The following is a 22,735-nucleotide window of genomic DNA, read 5'->3' as shown; positions in this document are numbered from 1 at the left end:
GCCCAGGGCGGTGCTCTGAATACAGTAAGTGCTTAATAATCCTTCTTACTACTACTTCTCACTCAATTCCTTCTGCTGTCCATCGTTCCAGGCTGGTGGTTTGACGCCTGTGGCCCTTCCAACCTGAACGGAATGTACTACCCGCAGCGGCAGAACACAAATAAATTCAATGGGATTAAGTGGTACTACTGGAAAGGCTCGGGCTACTCTCTTAAAGCCACAACTATGATGATCCGGCCGGCAGATTTCTAAACGTCCAGTCTCCCCCCCGGAATGGCGTGTTATATTATCTTCAAAGACTTCGTTTGCCAAGCTTTAAACGCCCAGCTGCCTCTTGTCTCGTTTCCCACCTCAGAAAACACGCGATATTGCTCTGAAAGGATCAACGTGTTCAGATTCTTGAGCTCGGTAGTCTTCGTCAGCTAAACATGCATTACTCAGCTAATGGCTAAAATACGGCTAAAATATGAAGTGGCGGGGAATCGCAACGATCTGGAAGAAGGACTATTGGAGAGAAGAAAATTCCAGGTCGAGGCATGGTCTGACAATTTAATGACTCTATCGTCACGGCTGCCTATGCTCTATGTGAGGTGAACAGTAAATAACTGGAACTGTGAAATAAGCATATCTATAACATAGTGTTAGGAGTGTACGTTTGTGCCTCACTAAACTTAACACAACACTTTTGATATACAAAACAGTTAATCCTGAATTTGCAGCCCCAACTGTTTGTCTCATATACTGTTTGTAGGTTGTGTAAATATATTTAGGGTTCTAAATTTTGCCTCACTCCTTTCGTTAAAAGGATAATCATTTCCTTTTCTCACACCCCTGGCGTCATTTTAGAAGTGATTCAGGGGTTTGTGTTGGATTGGTTCTTGGATGATTTAGTTACTATGAGAAGAAGAGAGAAAAACATATTTAATGCTTTTTACTCCTCCATTTAAGTGTTCGAAATTTTATCCAGGGGAAATTAGTATATGGACAAACTGATTTCTTAATTTTATACACATCTTTTTTTTAGGTTTAAAATGACTTAAATCCATGAAAATGTCTGAATGCTATGTGTTTCATTTAAGATTTCTATGAAGAGTGCACTTTTTCCTTTGTGGCTGTTGAATGCAAAGTAATTTCAGATAATTAAATATAGCTTCCAAGAGGGATTTCTGACACAGTCTGAATGGTGAAAAGAGTTGAAACTCAATCCGCTTTTGGTGGTTCAGAAATACATGATTATGACTCTTACAAAGACAAACTAGATTTTGACAGAAAGCCAAAAACAGTTACCCATATCACTGCAAGAAGAAAGATCTTTTTATTTTCTTAGTCTTTCAATTTTATTAATACCGTTTTTACTTCTGTTTTTGGTAAAGTGAGTGGTACAGTGTCAATCTGGTAATATTTTCACTTGTGGTAAGGAAAGAACTTCCATGCTCAAACAGTTAGTTTTCATTGATTATACTCATTACATTGTTCAAACCCCTAAAATCATAAAAATTTCTTGAGTATTTGGGTTTACTCCCCACCCCACCCCACCCAACCGTCCCCTATTTCCATTCTGTTCGGCTTTTCGATACCTGTTTCTTGGGTTTTGAAACATTTCTCATTATTTTGAATGGGTGCTTGCAATGTTGACATGGTCTCATAAAATAAATTCTGATGCTCAGAACTGCAAAAATAAACAGTTTTAGAGTCACAGACTGTTTGACGTTTTTCGTGAAAATAGTAACCCTCACCAAAATGCCAGCTACTACACCAAAGTACCCCAACCTGACGAGTTTTGCTCCGGGAAATCTACGTGTACGTATAGCCCCTTCCCCAATGCACACACCCTTATGCCCTCAATCAATTATTTTTTCAATGCTTACTGAGTGCAGAACATTGTACTAAGAGCCTGGGAGGATACAATATAACATAGTTGGTAGATATGTTCCCTGCCCACAACGAGCTTACAGGGTATTTATTTATATTTATATGTATCCCCTCTAGACTGTAAGCTCATTGGAACAATTCCAGTTTACCCAAGAAAGACGAAATGACCTGAAGATCTTAACAGGAACAGTCCTTTGAATGATTTCACATTTCCACATGGCTCAAGGTTTATGGGGAAAAAAAAAACCACCTCACATATATGTGATCTTGAATCAACATGTATTTTTAAACACACTTCTATTTCCATACCCTGTCACTCAGGCTAATTCACAGCCTCTGTATATTTTGAGAGAAGCACGAGGAGAGAGTGAGCCTTAAAACTGTGAAATTTAGGAAGACCTACAGTGGTCTGAATTCATACATTCAAAGTGAAGTTTAGGTGAGTTCCAAATTTCTTATTTTTCATTCATTCATTCATTCAATCACATTTATTGAATGCTTACTGTGTGCAGAGCACTGTACTGAGCGCTTGGGAAGTACAAGTTGGCAACATAGAGAGACGGTCCCTACCCAACAGCAGGCTCACAGTCTAGAAGGGGGAGACAGACAACAAAACATATTAATAATGGATTGATTGATGGATGATAAGACTTAAGCAGGAGACGATCTGACTGTTTTGAAACTGAGAATCACAAAGGAATCTTGGGTAGTTTTAACAAAATACCGGAAAGTCATTTTCTAATTACTTAATGTAAAAAAGCAGGCATTAAAATTCATTTCATTTCATACAAACCTCTCTGGTCATTCTTTTTAAAATTTCCTGTTTAAAATTCAGCTGGTAAATACCATTGAATCGCTACAAGCCAAAATGTTTTTAACAAGAAGAATCTTCTCTATTTGAAAAGAAATGGGGAAAGAAATAGATGGACCAGACTATGGAAGCCACCTATTTCTATTCTAGAACAATGACAAGACAGAACTAAAAAGATGAGTACCAAACGGAGAGCTGAGAACTGAAAGGAACAACAGTAGATTACTTAGTATATTTACAAAGATACTTCATAATGCCCAGTGAATTTATCCTCAAAGATGACTTTTAATGCATTCAGTTGCAACATGTGCAATTTTTGACTTGGAAAAAAAAATGCTAAAATTTTCTCCTAATTGCTGACCTGATCCTGCATTTTGAAACAAATGCAGCAACCCTGCTGAGGAACATTTTTATATTGTTTTAAGAAAATGATATTTGTGAAGATAATAAGAATAGCAATCTATAAAAGAAACACCAGATAGTTATAGGAATTTGATGACAGGGTTCCAACTCTTGTTAATCTATCAGTGGTATTTAATGAGCGTTTACTGTTGGCAAGCACTGTACTAAGCACCTGGGAGAGTACAATACAACAAAGTTGGTACACACATTCCCTGCCCAAAGGGAGCTCAAATTATCAACGTATCACTCAACAAAATACCTGGGAAACCCCAAGTAAAAACCATGAACGGTTAACTTTTTGAATGCAAATCCTCTTGGAAAAAAATATAAACACCCGTTGCCATTTTTAATAGCAAAAATGTCTTTAGCAGAACCTGTTCTAATAAAGCAATGCACTGTTTATCATAGTATTAGTTATTTGTTTAAAAAGATTCAACATAAAGACTAGTCCAGTAAAAAGTATGTCCACGTTCTTAGGATGAAAATCTTGTTTGGAAAAGATTTAGTCCAAGAATAGACTGTTTTCCTATTTTGGAGAGTTCAAGCTCCCAATTCAAGTGGAGTCAAGCAGAAAGATGTGAAGACGTGGGGAAAACCGAAAGTACAAGAATCATGCGAAGTAGCCCAGAAGCAAGCAGAATTTTTCTAAATTAAAAATTTCATCTTCATACCAAACACGAGCATGTAATAACAACAGTAGCAAGTGATTAATTCAAATGCTAGTCATTCGTAGAAGGTCTAAGCAAATCACTCACTATCACCCATTTGCTTAATTCTATCATGCTGTTCATTAGACAAACATTCCTAGCCAGTTTATAGTACCACTCCATTTTCAATCAGTTGACTGGATTTACTGAACGCTTACCGTGTGCAGAGCACTGTACTAAGCACTTTGGAGAGGACAATAGAGCAGAGTCGGTAGACATGTTCTCTGCCCAAAATGAGCTAACAGTTTAGAGGGGATGCAGACATCAATATAAATAAATTACCCAATTGTCTCCAAAGATAGGTGTGCTATCACTGGGCATAGTTCTGTTTATAGCCTGACTCCCTAACCAAGAAGACATTTTATCATGCCCGGAGACAACCCGGTGAGAAAATTAAACGTGCGCAGTGGCACCTGACTTACGGGAGCTGCGGGAAAGTCATTAGAAAGTTCATATGGCTCCTCGGAAATCCAACAGCCAAACTCCAAAGACCAAAGTACCTGCAGGGAAAAAAAGAGTAAGCAGATCACGGAAGGTGAATTTATTGTGCTTTTAGTGAGCAATAAAACAGGAGCCATTTTGAGGATGTAGCAAAAATGAACAATAAATCTGGACAGCAGCAGACACACATTCCACATAACTGAAATAAATATTACTTGAAGACCAAATCATTGGATAAATTGTAAAGTTGCATATATGTTATGAATAATTGATAAAATATAGGTTAAAAAGAAAATAACACACTTAGGAGCCCAGGATGTTGCATGAGAAAATGGATGCCTTTTAGATGCCTTTTAGCATTATTTTTTCAAATAATTGGACAAAATTTCCTTTTTGGGGGGAACCACTTTAGTTAGGGCACAATGGTTCTGTATTGAAATTCTTGGTTTAAATGAATCAAATGTACAAATGTGCAACTTTAAATCAGAGTGTAATCCTTGACTTTTGCCTCCAGTAATGACCAACAGCTGCATGACAATTCTGTAATAATTTATGAACAGCTGGCCTTCAAGTTCAAAGGTGGGGCTACCTATCATGAGATTTTAATCAGTGTGGGTATGTCTCATAAGATCAATGTGTGACTGACAATCTCTTCTGCAACATAAGCCCCCCCAAATTCCCCTTTCCTTGTGGTTGTATTTGTTACTCAAATTGCACCATGCTGTTTTCTTTACTGCTTCTGCTTTTTGAGTCTTTCCGAAGTCTCAGCTCTGAGCCAGTTACCTTACTTCTAATTGCTGCATGCCAAACTAGCCTATCTTCTCTGGTTGTTTCCCATCCATTCACAACTACACTGCATCATTTGAGGCTTCGGTTTCTTATGTCTTTAAAATATTCCTCCAATTCAATGTCTGTACTTATTCCATTTGAGCTTACAACAGAGCACTGTTTGGGTAGCCAAATATCACCCATTCTCCTCATATCACATATCAATCAATCAATCAATCGTATTTATTGAGTGCTTACTGTGTGCAGAGCACTGTACTAAGCGCTTGGGAAGTACAAGTTGGCAACACATAGAGACAGTCCCTACCCAACAGCGGGCTCACAGTCTAGAAGGGGGAGACAGAGAACAAAACCAAACATACTGACAAAAATAAAATAAATAGAATAGATATGTACAAGATAAATAAATAGAGTAATAAATATATACAAACATACTAACAAAATAAAATAAATAGAATAGATATGTACAAGATAAATAAATAGAGTAATAAATATATACAAACATATATACATATATACAGGTGCTGTATATTGTCTTCACACATTGTCTTCACATATCCTATTCATGAAAGGAGTGTGGTAACAAGTGTACTTTCGATGCTAATTGTTGATAATATTCTAGGATCGTCTATTTTTTAAAAATATTTCTATTTAATATTGTGTGTAGGTAGTCTTGGTAGAGCTGGTGGAAAGTTGATTCTCTGGTCCAGAGGGCTGAGATCCCTAAAGGCTGGACACCGAGGCTGTCCTCCAGAGCTGCAGTTTGGTGTGAATCTTGATTACCATTTTAGCTTTGTGGACGGTAAGCTCTTTGTGGGCAGGGATCACATCCCTTAGCCTCTTTTATTTTTCTTTCCCAAGCACTCAGAACAGTCCTCTGTGCTCAGTAGGTACTCAATAAATACTACTGACTGGCTGAACCTACCAATGAATGCACTGGCCTTCTTGATTTTCTATACCTTGCCTATCTCTGCATCGTTGAATACTGTGCTACCCAGCTAATAGGATTCAGAGGTAAATATTCAATATTCAACTCTGGGTCACTGCGGTAGTACCAGGGTCCTTCGGTCTGCATGTTTAGTCTTGGCAGTGTGCCACTTTTTCCTGTGGACTTCTTGGCTAGTTCTGTACCTCTCAATGTTGACCTTTTTGTCAGGGTTCTGAGTGTCTGCAAGGTGCTACAGAGAAATGGCTTTTTTTGCTGCAAGTGACACCTCAATATTATAGTTATTTTCCTCAAAGCAGTCCTGGAAGCACCCAAAGTCTTAAAGACTGACCCGATAACCGGTCACACTGACAGAGGGGAAAAAACCCTTTTCAAACTTTATAGCTTCCACCCAAGGGAAAAGCATGACTGCTATTATTTTGGAAGCCTGAATCACGCAAATATTAGAAATTCAGGATTTCACGTTCCTATTGAATTCTAACATTTCCCTCCCTGATGTTGTACTGCGGGGGATTCCAGTAAATGACTTTACTTCTGAACAGAAGTATTTTTTCATTTCTTTTGCATGGATTGCACTTTAGCAATTTGGCAATTGTTTGATACTGCCTATTAAGGTATCTGTCCATTTTAAAACTGCTAGACACAGAATGAGTTAGCTCTCCTTCACATATACTTTTGCCTCCGTACTCACTAACTTATTCACGGGTCCTTCTCCATCCTACTTGGAATTTATTTCAGTATATGGCTCCTCTGATTGTTAAACTCCTCGAAGGCAGAGATTATAGCTACTATTCATTTATTCATTCAGTCGTATTTATTGAGCACTTACTGTGTGCAGAGCACTGTACTAAGCGCTTGGGAAGTACAAGTTGGCAACATATAGAGATGGTCCCTACCCAACAGCAGGCTCACAGTCTAGAAGGGGAAGACAGACAACAAAGCAAAACAAACAAACAAATATTAATTCTATTCTACTCTCCTCATGTGTGCAATAGTCTGCTCCCGGTAGACATTCAAAAAGCACTCAAGAAGATGAAGTGATTGACTATGAAGATATAACTATTCAGAGTCACCTACGAATACATACTGTATTATGTTTCTGTTACTCTGCTTGCTATGTCTGAACATAAAACAAAAAAATCAGGAATCTAAGCTCTTTTTAAATATCCAAAAAAAAATTCTAGTTGTTAAAAAGGAATATTGAATGTAGGCCCTTGAGGAAATTTCCTCTTCTACTTAGCAATTACCCAGGTTTGCATGCTGGGCCCAGTTTTGGAGGGGCATAGAGAATGTGGAGATTAATAATAACAATTATAATACTACTTAAGTGCTTATTAGGTGCCAAGCACTGTTCTAAATGCTGGGGTAGATACAAGTTAATCAGGTTGGACAACAGTCCCTGTCCCACATGGGGGTCACATTCTTAATCCCCATTTTACAGATAAGGTAAATGAGGCCCAGGGAAGTTAAGTGACTTGCCCAAGGTCACGCAGCAGAAATGAGGCAAAGCCGTGTTTAGAACCCAGGACCTTCTGACATCCAGGCCCGTGCTCTATCAACTAAACCACACTACTTCTCTATTAGGAGAGTTGCATTCAATTAATCAATCGTGTCAATAATAATCTCTACTGTAGGCTCTCTCTAGACTGTAAACTCATTGTGGGCAGGGACTATGTCCATTATATTGCTATATTGTACTCTCCCAAGTACTTAGTACAGTGTTCTGCATGCACTAAGCGCTCAATAAATATGACTGATTGATGGGGCATGTACTGTGAACAGAGCACTATAGAGGCTGTTGGGAAAGTCCAAAAGAATTAGTAGAAATGATCCCTGTCCTCAAGTTAAACAAAGCTGAATAGCAAAGAAGGTAGTTTAAATAGGGTTTTAAGAATTGGCTGATTAGACAGAAGATACTAAACAGCTGATCCCCATTTCCAGTGATGACATGTAATTGAAAACAGATTTAATCTCAAGCAACATAAGTCAAGAAGAAAAATTCCTTAATAAAGAATGGCACTAGACACTGAACTTACTTAACAGATAAGTGTGTTCTGGAATCACCTTCCTTGGTGGATAAATTCTCCTCTGTCTAGGAGGGCTTCACTGAGACCCTACTTTTTTTCACTGAGATCCTATTCCCTTGAAATTAAATTCTGACCCTAGCTGGGAAGATCATTCCTAATATAACCAGCCAAATCCTGATTTTTCAATAATCTGCAGATGCCTCAAGTAACCATATTGCACTAGTACTTAAATGAAAGTAGATACATACAAGAGAAGGAGACCTAAGTTGTGAATAAGATACAAAGTCAACTGCTAGGAATAATAATAATAATAATGACGGCATTTATTAAGCACTTACTATGTGCAAGCACTATTCTAAGCTCTGGGGAGGTTACAAGGAAAAGGAAATAAGTTGAGGTTTGACCTTGCTGAGGTGTGGTGTTTGCCTGCTTCTCCCCTGACACCCAACCCGAAGAGATCTTCATGCTGTTAAGCACTTCTCTCAGACCAAGCTTTTCCTCAAGTAAAATGGAAGCAAGACCTAGTTCCTTTAGTCATTACCTTAATTTGGAGGCTATTTTAGACCAAGCCCTTAGTTCCTCTCTCTTACTCTTCCACATGCTTAGTATTTGCCCACAGTAAGCACTAAAATCAGTACAATTGATTGACTGACTGATTCTCAGACTTATCAAAAGGAAAGCTCCCAGGCAGCTAGCCACAGAGCTGAAATACGAGGTGTCTGACTTCTGATGGCCCGATCAACCTCTTGGCCTTGGAAATCTTGAATCTCGGTAGCTTTAAATAACTACGTTGTAAATTTCAAGTGGCCAGGGAATGGGTCTACCAACTATGCAGTATTGTAATAATAATAGTATTTGTTAAGTGCTTACTAAGTGCCAAGCACTGTTCTAAGCACTGGGGTGGAAACAAGGTAATCAGGTTGTCCCTCGTGGGGTTCACGGTCTTCATCCCCATTTTAAAGATGAGGTCACTGAGGCCCGGAGAAGTGAAGCAACTTGCTCAAGGTCACAAGACAGACAAGTGGCGGAGCAGGGATTGAAACCCATGTCCTCTTACTCCCAAGCCCGGGCTCTTGTCACTAGGCCATGCTGCTTCTCATTGTACTTTCCCAAGCGCTTAGTACACTGCTCTGCAAACAGTAAGCACTCAATAAATTCCATGGATTGACTGATTTTGACCTTCTGAAATTTGTGTTAGGAATTAAATCCGGTGCATCCACTGTGTTGTATTTGGAAATCCATTTCAGCTATGGTCACCAGGGCCTACAAACCCCTAATTAGTGATTGGATTCTAGATGGAGGTCCTAATTCCATATGTTCCTTTAGTAGTCCTAAATAGATGGCTAATTTTGGTCATAATTGAGGATAATCAGTTAAACCTCCCCAGTGTCAACCTCCTGTGGAAAACTTCTCATGGGTGTCGAATGATAGAAACGGCAGTATAACAGTGGAAATACTGTGGACCTGGGCTCTGAAGCTGGCACTACCACGTGCTTGCTGTGTGACCTTGGGCAAATGACTTAACTTTCCTGTGCCTCAGTTTTCTCCTCTGTAAAATGGGGATTCAATATGCCGCCCTCGTCCTTCTTAGACTGCGAGTCCTTTGTCGGCCAGGGACTGTGTCTGACACGAGTATCATGTACTGACCCCAACACTCGGGACACTACTTGACACACAGCAAACAGTTAACAAATATTACCATTATTGATAATAATAAGTACAATTTTTCCTTTTAGATTACAGTATTCTATATTGGTTTCACAAATGACAGAGCGGCATACTTATGGCATATTTATATATTCCTATTTATATAAGAAATGTAAGCTGCCCAGGTGTATTTATATAATAATAATAATGATGATGGCATTTATTAAGCACTTACTCTGTGCAAAGCACTGTTCTAAGCGCTGGGGAGGTTCCAAGGTGATCAGGTTGTCCCACCGGGGGCTCACCGTCTTAATCCTCATTTTACAGATGAGGTAACTGAGGCCCAGAGAAGCGAAGTGACTTGCCCAAAGTCACACAGCTGACAATTGGCAGAGCCGGGATTTGAACCCATGAACTCTGACTCCAAAGCCCGGGCTCTTTCCACTGAGCCACGCTGCTCGCTGCTTCTCATGTAGACACACTCAAAGATCAAAAATATAAAAAGCACAGTAAGCCTGGGCTCTTTCCACTGAGCCACACTGCTTCTCCTATACAATTTCTGCCCTGACACGATGATACCTTTGTGAACTGTAGCATTTTCTCCAAGCAGTTTAGTGGCATGGAGCGCTTTAATCCATTGGAAATGTGCTGTGCCTGGGGAAAAGGACCCTGGAGTCTAGCTTTTCTAACTCTGATATCCATGCTACAGCAGAAACACTGTGAGCCCACTGTGGGCAGGGATTGACTCTATTTGTTGCTGAACTGTACTTTCCTAGTGCTTAGTACAGTGCTCTGCACACAGTAAGTGCTCAATAAATATGGTAAAATGAATGAATGAAAGATAGAGCATTGCCTAGTCCATAAAACATAGGCCCAGGTGTCAGAAGGACCAGGGTTCTCATCCCAGCTCCACAACTTGTCTGTTGTGTGACCTTGGGCAAGTCACTTCACTTCTCTGTACCTCTGTTTCCTCATCTGCAAAGTGGGGATGAAGACTGTCAGCCCCATGGGGGGCTGGGACTGGGTCCAACCTGATTATCTTGAATCTACTCTAGCGCTTAGTACAATGCCTGGCACATAGTAAGTGCTTTACAAATACCATAAAATACAAAGGAGGCAATGCATGTGTTTGCCTTTTTCAGCGGAGAGGGAGAAGAGGCTCCGGCCCTCTGAGCCCGCCCGCCCGCCCTCCTCTCTTCTTTCCTCCTGTAGGTCTGGCCACCTTTGGGGCCAACCCCCGGACGTAATAATAATCATAATAAGAATGGCATCGGTTAATGTTGGTATTCATTAAGTGCTTACTAGGTGCCGAATATATATATGCAAGTCACTTAACTTCTCTGTCCCCCAGTTCCCTCATCTGTAAAATGGGGATTAAGACTGTGAGCCCCCGTGGGACAACCTGATCACCTTGTCACCTCCCCAGCACTTAGAACAGTGCTTTGCACATAGTAAGCGCTTAATAAATGCCATTATTATTATTATTACTTGCACATACAACACATCTTGGCCTGTCCTGCCTCATCAGGACGTACATGACCTCCCTAAGAAAATGAGTCCAAGAGTTTGAAGAGAAGATTTGTCCAGGAAGATCCTGGTGCCAGACTGAAGTCTTTGAAAAGCCGCACAACCTATCTATAGCTTCAATGGGATAATAATAATAATAATAATAATGGTATTTGTTAAGTGCTTACTATGTGCAAAGCACTGTTCTAAGTGCTGGGGAGGTTACAAGGTGATCAGGTTGTCCCACCGGGGGCTCATGGTTTTAATCTCCATTTTACAGATGAGGTAACCGAGGCACAGAGAAGTGAAGTGACTTGCCCAAAGTCACACAGCTGACACTTGGCGGTGCCGGGATTCAAACCCGTGACCTCTGACTCCAAAGCCCGGGCTCTTTCCACTGAGCCATGCTGCTTCTCCTATACAATTTCTGCCCTGACATGATGATAAAATATGGTCATATAGGAGAAAGTGCCTTGAGTTCTTGGAAAGAAAGGTTGCATAAATCCAGAGTATCATTCCCAAACCATGCTTCATTCTGGATGTGACAAAACATGAAAGAAAAAGCACAACCGAAAAACGTCTTCTACCAATTAGAGTATCTGGGGAATGGTTCTTAAAAACTCTGTGCCCTGGGGTTCAAATGTAGCCTCGCATTAAAATGTCAACTAAAGTTAAACAACTTCTTGGAGATAATTCACATCCTCTGAATTTCCACCACCCCAAAAGTTAAGAAAATAACAATGCCCCAGGCATTTCAAGGCAGCACAGATACTGAAACTTTGTTCAGGGTGTCAATCACTGAGGCTTCGTAGCTTTAGTGAGAATCGCCAATTTGGTAAAACTTTGAACGAGTATAAAGCATTTTGAATGGCTGGGAATAAACTTGCCTACCCACTTTCTTCAGTTATAATTATTACAAGTTTAAAAATGAATCAACCGTGACAGGAACGGACTGATTTCTAAGCTCCAAAGTCACAACTGAGAAGCTAATCCTTAAAGGGCAGTTTGGTTCATCAGCAAATATATGACTGAGTAAAGTTGAAAGAGTAACAATAAACACAAACTTTCAGTCTTCCATGGGCAAAGTCACATCCAAAACCTCACATATTTCCCATAAACTATGTGATAGAACAAAAATAATTGAGTGGCTAAATAAAGCTAAGAAACATAGTGGGGTCACTGGAATGCAGAGGATCAAATCCTGGATTTGCTGCTCTTATCTGGGAAGGGCAAGAAGTTATTTCGGTATCAGGGAGACCTCTGTAAAAACAACAAAGTTGGGGTTGTTGCGTGGTGTGTTGGGTGCTGCGGGGGCCGGGGGAGAGGGGACCCCGTCTTGAGCTCAGATCCTTGCAAAGCAACAATCCACTGCGCTGCAGAGATCGACCTCGAGGCTCTGCCCGACTGACCGCCCGGAAACTTCAGAACCTTCTCGGAAAATGTAAAATGGGTTGGATCCCCTTCCCTGTTTTAGTATCAAATTCACGTTTGATCCCAGGGCTTCGGTTCCATTTTGGGTGAAAGAGCTTCGGTCCAGTGAATTCCAATGGGGGCCCGTTGCTGGGTAGGGACCGTCTCTGTATGTTGCCGACTTGTACTTCCCAAGCGCTTAGTCCAGTGCTCTGCATAAAGTAAGCGCTCAATAAATACGACTGAATGAATGAATGAGGGGCGAAGAGAAAGGTCCTTCCAATCTGCAACCACATCGCTCTGTTGTCCCCTAGGACAGTCAATGGGACTCAGCAGATCCAGCATGTAACACAGAAAGGTCATGATGATGATAATAATAGCAATTATTATAATAATTATAATTGCGGCATTTGTTAAGAATTTCCTATGTGTCAAGCACCACCCTAATAAGCTCTGCTCGTTGTGGGCAGGGAATGTGTCCATTTATTGTTATACGGTACTCTCCCAAGCGCTTAGTAGAGTGCTCTACTATATGTATATGTACATATGTTTGTACATATTTGTTACTCTATTCATTTATTTATTTTACTTGTACATATCTGTTCTATTTATTTTATTTTGTTAGTACGTTTGGTTTTGTTCTCTGTCTCCCCCTTTCAGACTGTGAGCCCACTGTTGGGTAGGGACTGTCTCTATATGTTGCCAACTTGTACTTCCCAAACGCTTAGTACAGTGCTCTGCACACAGTAAGCGCTCAATAAATATGATTGATGATGATGATGATGATGCTCTGCACATAGTAGGTGCTCAATAAATGTGATTGACTGACTCAGGACACAGAGAGTCTGTGTCCCACCTGAGTTTCACAATCTAGTGTACACCTGCCCCGGCCAGACTCTGCGGCTTAGTGGAGAGAGCACGTTTTTGGGAGTCAGAGGACATAGGTTCTAATTCCAGCTCCACCGGTTGTCTGCTGTGTGACTTCAGGCAAGCCACTTAACTTTTCTGGGCCTCAGTTACTTCATCTGTAAAATGCAGATTAAGATTGTGAGCCCCACGTGGGAGAACCTGATTATCTTGTATCTGCCTCAGTGCTTAGAAAAGTGCTTGGCACTTCATAAGTGCTAAGCAGATACTGTAATTATTACTATTAATGAAATCCACTCCTCTACTTGGGCTGCTGATATCATCAGTTGACCTGGACACACTTTTCTTCCCTCCCTGACTGGCATTTAAATTGCTCATTTCTGATCGCTCCTTCCACTCTGCCTTCAAACCTAACCACATCTTCTATACTATTTTATCCTCTTAGTAATAATAATAATAATAATAGCATTTATTAAGCACTTACTATGTGCAAAGCACTGTTCTAAGCGCTGGGGAGGTTACAAGGTGATCAGGTTGTCCCACGGGGGGCTCACAGTCTTAATCCCCATTTTACAGATGAGGTAACTGAGGCACAGAGAAGTGACTTGCCCAGAGTCACACAGCTGACAATTGGCGGAGCCGGGATTTGAACACATGACCTCTGACTCCAAAGCTTGGGCTCTTTCCGCTGAGCCACGCTTTTCTATCCTAAAAAAAAATCTAGATCCAGTTGCCATTCCCTCTCCCTCCTTTCATTCCTAAACAAACCTTTTAAATGGGCTGTGTACACTCACCACCTCCATGTCTTCTCCTCCAACTACTTTCTTGACCCTCTTCAATCTAAGTTCTACCCCATTCTCTCTACTGAGACAGCTCTCTCCAAGTTCACCAAATATACCCCAGTCAAATCTAACTGGATCTACTCTACCTCAATCCTGTTTGACCTCACATCTGCCTCCTATACTGTGTGGCTCAGTGTAGGGACCGTCTCTAAATGTTGCCAACTTGTACTTCCCAAGCGCTTACTACAGTGCTCCGCACACAGTAAGCGCTCAATAAATACGACTGAATGAATGAATGGAAAGAGCCCAGGCTTTGGAGTCAGAGGTCATGGGTTCAAATCCCAGCTCCACCACTTAGCTGTGTGACTTTGGGCAAGTCACTTCACTTCTCTGGGCCTCAGCTACCTCATCTGTAAAATGGGGAGTAAGATTGTGAGCCCCACATGGGACAACCTGATCACCTTGTATCCCCCAGTGCTTAGAACAGTGCTTTGCACATATTAAGCACGTAACAAATATCATCATTATTATTATTACTACCAACCGCTTCTCCTGGAAACACTACCCAATCCTCTTCTGGTTCTTATCCTCTTACCTCCCTGGCCTATCCTTTTTAGTCTCTTTCACCATTTTTTCCTTTGCTGATAACTTCCTTACTGCAGATATCTCTGAGAGCTTTGCTATGGGTCCCCTTCCTTTTCACTTACACTCACTCATTCAGAACACTCCAAGTGCTCAATAAATACCTTTGATTGACTGATTAAAGAGCTCATCTGCTCTCCAATAAGGGAACCTCCCAAATCAACCTGACTTGACAGAACCTCTGCAATCTCACATTTCGTCTTTTTTTTTTTAATGTCTATACCCCCCTCTAGACTGTAAACTTGTTGTGGGCAGGGAATGTGTCATATTGTTATAGGGTACTCTCCCAAGTGCTTAGTGCAATGCTCTGTACACAATGAGGTAAGTGCTCAATAAATATGATTGATTGATGGTATATGTTAATTGCTTACTATGTGTCAAGCACTGTTCAAAGTGCTGTGGCAAATAGAAGTTAATCAGATCCGACGCAGTCCCTGTCTCGCATGGGGCTAACGGTCACGAGGCACTTCAAGATGAATATGTCCAAAGCTACACTCTTCATCTTCCCTCCAAATCCTCTCCTACATCTAGCTTTCTCATTCCAGTTGACATCACATCAGAGAAGCAGCGGGGCTCAGTGGAAAGGGCCTGGGCTTTGGAGTCAGAGGTCATTGGTTCAAATGCCAGCTCCGCCAGTTGTCAGCTGTGTGACTTTGGGCGAGTCACTTCACTTCTCTGGGCTTTAGTTACCTCATCTGTAAAATGGGGATGAAGACTGTGAGCCCCCCGTGGGACAACCTGAACACCTTGTAACCTCCTCAGCACTTAGAACAGTGCTTTGCACATAGTAAGTGCTTAATAAATGCCATTATTATTATTATTATTATTATTATTATTATTATTATTATTATCACCGTCACCCTTCTCATAGGCCTGGAACCTTGGCATTCTCCTTAACGAATCTCTATCAGCCTCCTGCCTTTCCCCTCTCCAGTCTATAGTTTTCTAAGACACTGTTCTGCAAACAACTCCCCATTCCTCAGACTACTCCAATAGTTACCCCTTCTTCTCCTCCTCAAGCAGAAACTCTTGACCACTGGCTTTAAAGCACTCAATCAGCTCGCTCCCTCCTACTTATCCACTCTCTTCTCCCATTACACCCCAGATTGCACGACCCGTTCAGCTCAAGCCCACCTAATCACTATCCTCTTTCTCATCTCGCCCGCCGCCAGCTTCGTGGCCTCCCGTGCCCTCCTCCTTTCTGGTCCCTCCCATCTGGCAGACACCTGAAATCATATTTCCTCCAAAAGCCTCTCCCATCCTATAGCTCACATCTGCCTCTTTGGTACTTCTGTTCCACCTAAGCACTTGGGTACTCAAATTGTCACCCCCTCTGGAGCATTTAAGTACATGTCTTTTTACTCGACCTACTGAGCACAGGTCAGGGACCTAGGTTCTAATCCTGGTTCCGACACCCATTTGCTGTGTGACCTTGGGAAGTCACCAAACTTCTCTGTGCTTCAGTTTCCTCATCTGTAAAATGAGGATGGAATACTTGTTCTCCCTCCCCGCTACAAGTGGGACAGAGACTGTGTCCAATCTGCTCAGTACAAGTGGTTAGCATTTAGCAAATGCTTAATGAAAACACATGATCATTATCTATTGTCATCTCCCCTGCTAGGTTGAAGCAGGGGAGTCAGAAGGATCTGGTTTCTAATCCTGGCTCTGCCACGTGTCTGTTGCGTGACTTTGGGCAAGTCACTTCACTTCTCTGTGCCTCACTTACCTCATCTGTAAAATGGGGATTAAGAGAGTGAGCCCCATGTGGGACAGGGACTGTATCCAACCTGATGTGCTTTTATCCATTCCAGGGCTTAGAAAGGTTCTTAGCACATAGTAAGCATTTAACCAATACCATTATTATTCTTAATAAGAATTATTATTAACGACCATTTCTTTTGTACTCTCCTAAATGTTTAGTAGAGTGCTCAGCACACAGGAGGTGTTCAATAAATCCTATTGCTTGATTTGGCTGACAGAGAGAATTAAGTTAGGGCTCTGAGATCTACAAAAATATAGAGCAACAGACAATAGGACCCAAGGGAAAGTCTATATAGGGAGACTCAAAGGTGGTTATTAAATTGATCAGAATTATTTTGAGAATCCTTCAGGATAGCAGAGATAGGTGTTGCAGCACAGCTAATAAAAAAGTACAGGAAGCAATTTTAGGTTGAATTTGTAGATCTTAAAAAAGCCTTTGGTACCCTCAAAAGGCAAAAATTCAGGACACTACTAAGGCAATGTGGCCACCTTGACAGGTGCTTTCCCATTATTAACAGAATAAAGAAAGGTCGAATAGGGATCTGGTCGACTCTCTGAAGTCATATTTGCAATAAAACATGGGAGGAGGAAGCCTGTGTAAGGATTCATTCATTCATTCAACTGTATTTATTGAGCACTTACTGTTAGCAGGGCACTGTACTAAGCGCTTGGGAAGTACAAGTTGGCAACATATAGAGATGGTTCCTACCCAACAGTGGGCTCACAGTCTAGAAGGGGGAGACAGAGAACAAAACAAAACATATTAACAAAATAAAATAAATAGAATAAACATGTACAAATAAAATATATAAATAATAGAGTAATACATATGTACAAACATATATACATATATACAGGTGCTGTGGAGAGGGGAAGGAGGTAAGGCAGGGGGGATGGGTGGGGAGGAGGGGGAGAGGAAGGAGGGGGCTTACTGTGGGAAGGCCTCCTGGAGGAGGTGAGCTCTCAGTAGGGCCTTGAAGGGAGGAAGAGAGCTACCTTGGCGGATGTGTGGAGGGAGGGCATTCCGGGCCAGGGGGAGGACGTGGGCCGGGGGTCGACGGTGGGACAGGCGAGAGCGAGGCCCAGTGAGGAGATTAGCGGCAGAGGAGCGGAGGGTGCGGGCTGGGCTGGAGAAGGACAGAAGGGAGGTGAGGTAGGAGGGGGCGAGGTGATGAGCAGCCTTGAAGTCCAGGGTGAGGAGTTTTTGCCTGATGCGTAGGTTGATTGGTAGCCACTGGAGATTTTTGAGGAGGGGAGTAACATGCCTAGAGCGTTTCTGGACAAAGACGATCCGGGCAGCGGCGTGAAGTATGGATTGAAGTGGGGAGAGACAGGAGGATGGGAGATCGGAGAGGAGGCAGATATAGTAATCCAGACGGGATAGGATAAGTGCTTGAACGAGCAGGGTAGCGGTCTGGATGGAGAGGAAAGGGCGGAGCTTGGCAATGTTGCGGAGGTGAGAACGGCAGGTTTTGGTGACGCCTTGGATGTGAGGGGTAAGCAAGAGAGCGGAGTCGAGAATGACACCAAGATTGCGGGCTTGTGAGATGGGAAGGATGGTAGTGCCGTCAACAGTGACGGGAGAGGGCAGGGTTTGGGAGGGAAGACAAGGAGTTCAGTGTTGGACATGTTGAATTCTGCTTCGTAGCCACTAGTAGCTTTCCAATTTGACAGACTAGAGAACACCTTGAAAGTACTAAATAATAATAATAATAATGATGACATTTGTTAAGCGCTTACTATGTGCAAAGCAGCATTCTAAGCACTAGGGGGGATATAAGGTAATCAGATTGTCCCACATGGGGCTCACAGTCTTCATCCCCATTTTACAGATGAGGTAACAGGCTCAGAGAAGTGAAGTTACTTGCCCAGGGTCACACAGCAGACATGTGGCAGAGTTGGGATTCGAACCCATGGCCTCTGACTCCCAAGCCCGGGCTCTTTCCACTGAGCCACGCTGCTTCTCTAAAGGAGATGCCTTCACAGCACTCCAGAACACTATGGAAAGTGACAGGATTGCAGAGCTACAACAGTCAACATCACCTCCAAGAAAAAAAAAGAAAAAGGATAACTATTGAACAGCACTACCTTCCGTGACTGATAAGATCCTCCCCAAATCATTCTGTATAGAAGGCTATCAATGGCCACCTGGTCCTGGAACCTCACTAAGAATTTAGCCTGCAATACAGTCTGGTTATTGTTCCCTATTTGCGTCAGAAGAAGCGTCAGGAACAAACATCAGGAACTCCATTCATATTCACTGACATTACAGAAAGCATTTGATGCCATCATTAGGCTTGGATTCTGGTAGCTACAGAGAAAGTTTGGATGCCTACCAAGACCATAAGTTTATTCCACAATGACAGATTATGTCAGAGTTTGAGTTACCTTGTTTGACTCATTCTCCTTTACTAATACTGTAAAAGAAGATCAATCTTCTCAGTCACACTAGACCACAGGTCAAAAGGAAAAAGAGGGTTTTATCAACAAAAGATGAATAAATCCATTGCACTGTATGTATATATATATACATATATATATACATATACATGCATGTATATGTATATACATGTACATATACATATATACATGTATATATGTATATATATACACATTATGTATATCCATGTACATATCTCAAAAGTCTTTAAAACCTTTTTCATTATTATTAATGTCATTAATAATAACATCAGTAATAATAATGGCATTTGTTAAACATTCACTATGTGTCAAGTACTGTACTAAGAGATGGGTAGGTAAAAGATAATCAGGTCCCACATGGGGCTTACGTCCTAAGTAGGAGGGAGAACAGGTATTGAATCCCCATTTTGCAGATGACATACTTGAGGCACAGAGAAGTTAAGCGTCTGGGCTCAAAGTCACACAGCAGAGAAGTGGTGGAGCTGGGATTAGAATCCAGGTCCTCTGTCTCCAAGCACCCTGCTCTTTCCACTAGGCTATGGTGCTTCTCCTGTTTACCACTAAACAATGAAGCAATAGTCCATTCGCAAACAGAAGTCACTTGCTTCTAAACAATATACGTTCCAACTGCTGTTTTTAACAATTTTCCAGAGAAGCAGTAAATTTCAAACAACGCAAGCGTTCAGGGACCCGCCTCCCCAAAATAGGCTTTTGAAGTTTTGGTAAAGATTCATGGCCATACTTAGTTTCCCCAAAATATTGGTAGCTGCAACAACACATATGCATTCCAAAGAAATCCTTTAGCTTTCTAGTACCTAGCTCTCCACTTGACAATAGGTAAAAACTCTCTTTAAGTCGTATCTTTTCAAGACCCTTAGAGAAAAATCACAGCCTTGGTCCTCCAACCTGCTTCCAGTGACAGCAACATGGTGGAAAGTGAAAGAACCAAAAACGTAATTGTAAATTGAAGCCGGAGGGAAGGAAACCAAGCAGACCTTGGAAATCAGATTCATTCAATTGCATTTATTGAGTGCTTACTGTGAGCAGAGCACTGTACTAAGCACTTAGTATCAGATGAAGAGAATCTTCAAACCGATTTACATTTTCTAGACATTTCCTGAGCTTACTTCCACCTGGAAGACCGCACCCTTCCTAGTTCGCAGGGAGAAAAGTTTTGAGGGATCTCTGTCTCCCAGACCTATTGAGTGGCAACCCGTGAACCCTGGATCTTAAAACGTATAAGAAGTCATGAAACAATAATTTGTTCAAGCGGTTTGGAGATATTCATTTTACAATCTTTAATGGTCTAATCTCGGGGCAAGGCATTTCCTGGGGATGAATGACCAACCAGAGTTAATGGTGTGTGGCTGTAACTCTAAGCCTATCAACTCTTTCCAGCTGGTCGTCAATCTCCAGGAAATGCTCTGGGCTTCAACTGTTATTGTTGAACTGTTTTAGCTGAATTGTTAGAATCGTCTTTTTCTCCTGCCATTTTGACACTGAGGTTCTTCCCCTCTCGTCTGCTTTCTACTGCTAATGCAAATTCCAGTGCCCGACTGATTTCCAAGTCCCCCAGTCCACCTCAGCCTGGATGACCACTTCCTTCTTGCTTTTCCTTCCTTTCCACTTTTCCCTCCTTCCCGTATCCTTCCTTTCAGTTGCTCTCATTTTCTATTTGCATTTTCTTCTTCCATTTCTTTCCCACTCTCAGACTGTGCCCGACGTGAAGCCGGATCTTTTCGGGCACAGTGGAACTAGAGTGGGGTTTGAAGCGCAGAAAGACCTGAGAGATGTGGTCCGGAGACCGGGCAATAATGTCCCGGGAACAATTCTTTCCTCTCGGTCCTCCTTCCAATCACTCATATTTATTGAGCGCTTACTGTGCGCAGAGCACTGTACTGAGCGCTTGGGAACGTACAATTTAAAAATAGAATGGGCACATTTCCTGCCCTCAAGGAGCTTACAGTCTAGAGGGCACGACTGTAAGCTCCTTCCAATTTGAGACTACATGAGAGTCTAGGCTCCAGGATACTACAAGTAGGAACATGCTGGAGGTGGTAGCCAACTGACTCTGGCATGAATTTTGCCCTGCTACTTTTAATTAATTAATTATGATATTTATTAAGCAAAGTCTCGGTCCCGCATTGAGGGTCACAGTCTTAGTAGGAGACTGTATATATGTATATATGTTTGTACGTATTTATTACTCTATTTATTTATTTATTTTATTTGTGCATATTTATTCTATTTATTTTATTTTGTTAATATGTTTTGTTCTCTGTCTCCCCCTCCTAGACTGTGAGCCCGCTGTCGGGTAGGGACTGTCTCTATATGTTGCCAACTTGTACTTCCCAAGCGCTTAGTACAGTGCTCTGCCCACAGTAAGCGCTCAATAAATACGATTGAATGAATGAATGAATGAGAAGATGATTTAATCACCATTTTACAGATGAGGAAACTAAGCCACAGAAAAATGAAGTGACCTACCCAAGATCACCCAGCAGGCAAGTGGCAGAACTGGGATTAGAACCCAGATCGTCTAACTCGCAGGCTCGTGGTCCTTCTACTACGCCACGCTGCTTCTTTCACATTATTCCTTAAACCTGAAAACCCGGACATTCCCCAATCCAGCTCCTTCCCTCTGTTCCAAATCAAAATCCCCGGGGAGGGGGTGAAAGCCAAGTTGGCTGAAAGCAGCTTTATGCCTGGACTCTGAGCCCACTGTTGGGTAGGGCCTGTCTCTATATGTTGCCAACTTGTACTTCCCAAGCACTTAGTACAGTGCTCTGCACGCAGTAAGCGCTCAATAAATATGATTGATTGATTGATTGACCCCTAACTTCTCAGTTGATCACCCCATTCATTTTTACAACCCCGAGGTTGCAATCAGTCAACAAGCAACTGCTGACTTCACGCAAGATACTTTGAAATTCCTTGAAGACAGGAACTGTCTTTCTTTATGTTGCCCATAATTCAGAGCATATTGCAGTCATTTACCGCTACATATTCACACTGGACTTTTCAGCAACTCCATAAACACATGGTAAAAGATGACTTTTAGGGATGTCCTCTTTGAATATGAAGGAGAGTGAAATAATGAATTCTAACTGGTGGTGATTGGCTTCAAATCCCCACATTTTCTTCACGTTACGCAATGGCGAACACATTTCCTGGAAAGAGAACAGCAATATGCCAGGCCTAATTAACTCTGGAGTCGTCTTGACATTAGGCCTAGTCGCAGTAAAAATATTTATGGAATTGGTTAAGCACTTACTATGTGCCAAGCACTGTTCTAAGCGCTGAGGAGGTTACAATAATAATAATAATGATGGCATTTATTAAGCGCTTAGTGCAGAGCATTGTTCTAAGCGCTGGGGAGGTTACAAGGTGATCAGGTTGTCCCACATGGGGCTCACAGTCTTCAACCCCATTTTACAGATGAAGGAACTGAGGCCCAGAGAAGTGAAGTGACTTGCCCGAAGTCACACAGCTGACAAGTGGTGGAGCTGGGTGCTGTGGTAATTATTTTAGACTTCTGTGAATGATAAAGGTTACGAGGTGATCAGGTTGTCCCACGAGGGGCTCAGAGTCTTAATACCCATTTTACAGATGAGGTAACTGAGGCCCAGAGAAGTTAAGTGACTTGCCCAAAGTCACACAGCTGGCAATTGGCGGAGCCGGGATTTGAACCCATGGCCTCTGACCCC

At 41.9% G+C, this 22,735-nt stretch overlaps 2 protein-coding genes across 2 annotated transcripts in view; one reads left to right on the top strand and one right to left on the bottom strand.

Moving 5' to 3' along the window:
• Positions 1-980, top strand: part of ANGPT2 (angiopoietin 2) — a 105,399-nt gene extending 104,419 nt beyond the window's left edge. The window contains exon 9 of the mRNA XM_038771681.1: positions 92-980. Within this exon, the coding sequence (XP_038627609.1) occupies positions 92-252 (161 nt within the window). The 3' untranslated portion in view covers positions 253-980. The remainder of the gene's footprint in view (positions 1-91) is intronic.
• MCPH1 (microcephalin 1) overlaps positions 1-22,735 on the bottom strand; it is a gene marked incomplete at its 5' end in the record, with an annotated part of 367,307 nt that overhangs the window by 247,906 nt on the left and 96,666 nt on the right. The window contains one exon of the mRNA XM_038771659.1: positions 4,215-4,292. Within this exon, the coding sequence (XP_038627587.1) occupies positions 4,215-4,292 (78 nt within the window). The remainder of the gene's footprint in view (positions 1-4,214; positions 4,293-22,735) is intronic.

This window comes from Tachyglossus aculeatus, chromosome X1 (assembly GCF_015852505.1).
Source record: "Tachyglossus aculeatus isolate mTacAcu1 chromosome X1, mTacAcu1.pri, whole genome shotgun sequence".
NCBI classification, from domain to species: Eukaryota; Metazoa; Chordata; class Mammalia; order Monotremata; family Tachyglossidae; genus Tachyglossus; species Tachyglossus aculeatus.
This window is presented reverse-complemented; position numbering and strand designations above follow the sequence as displayed.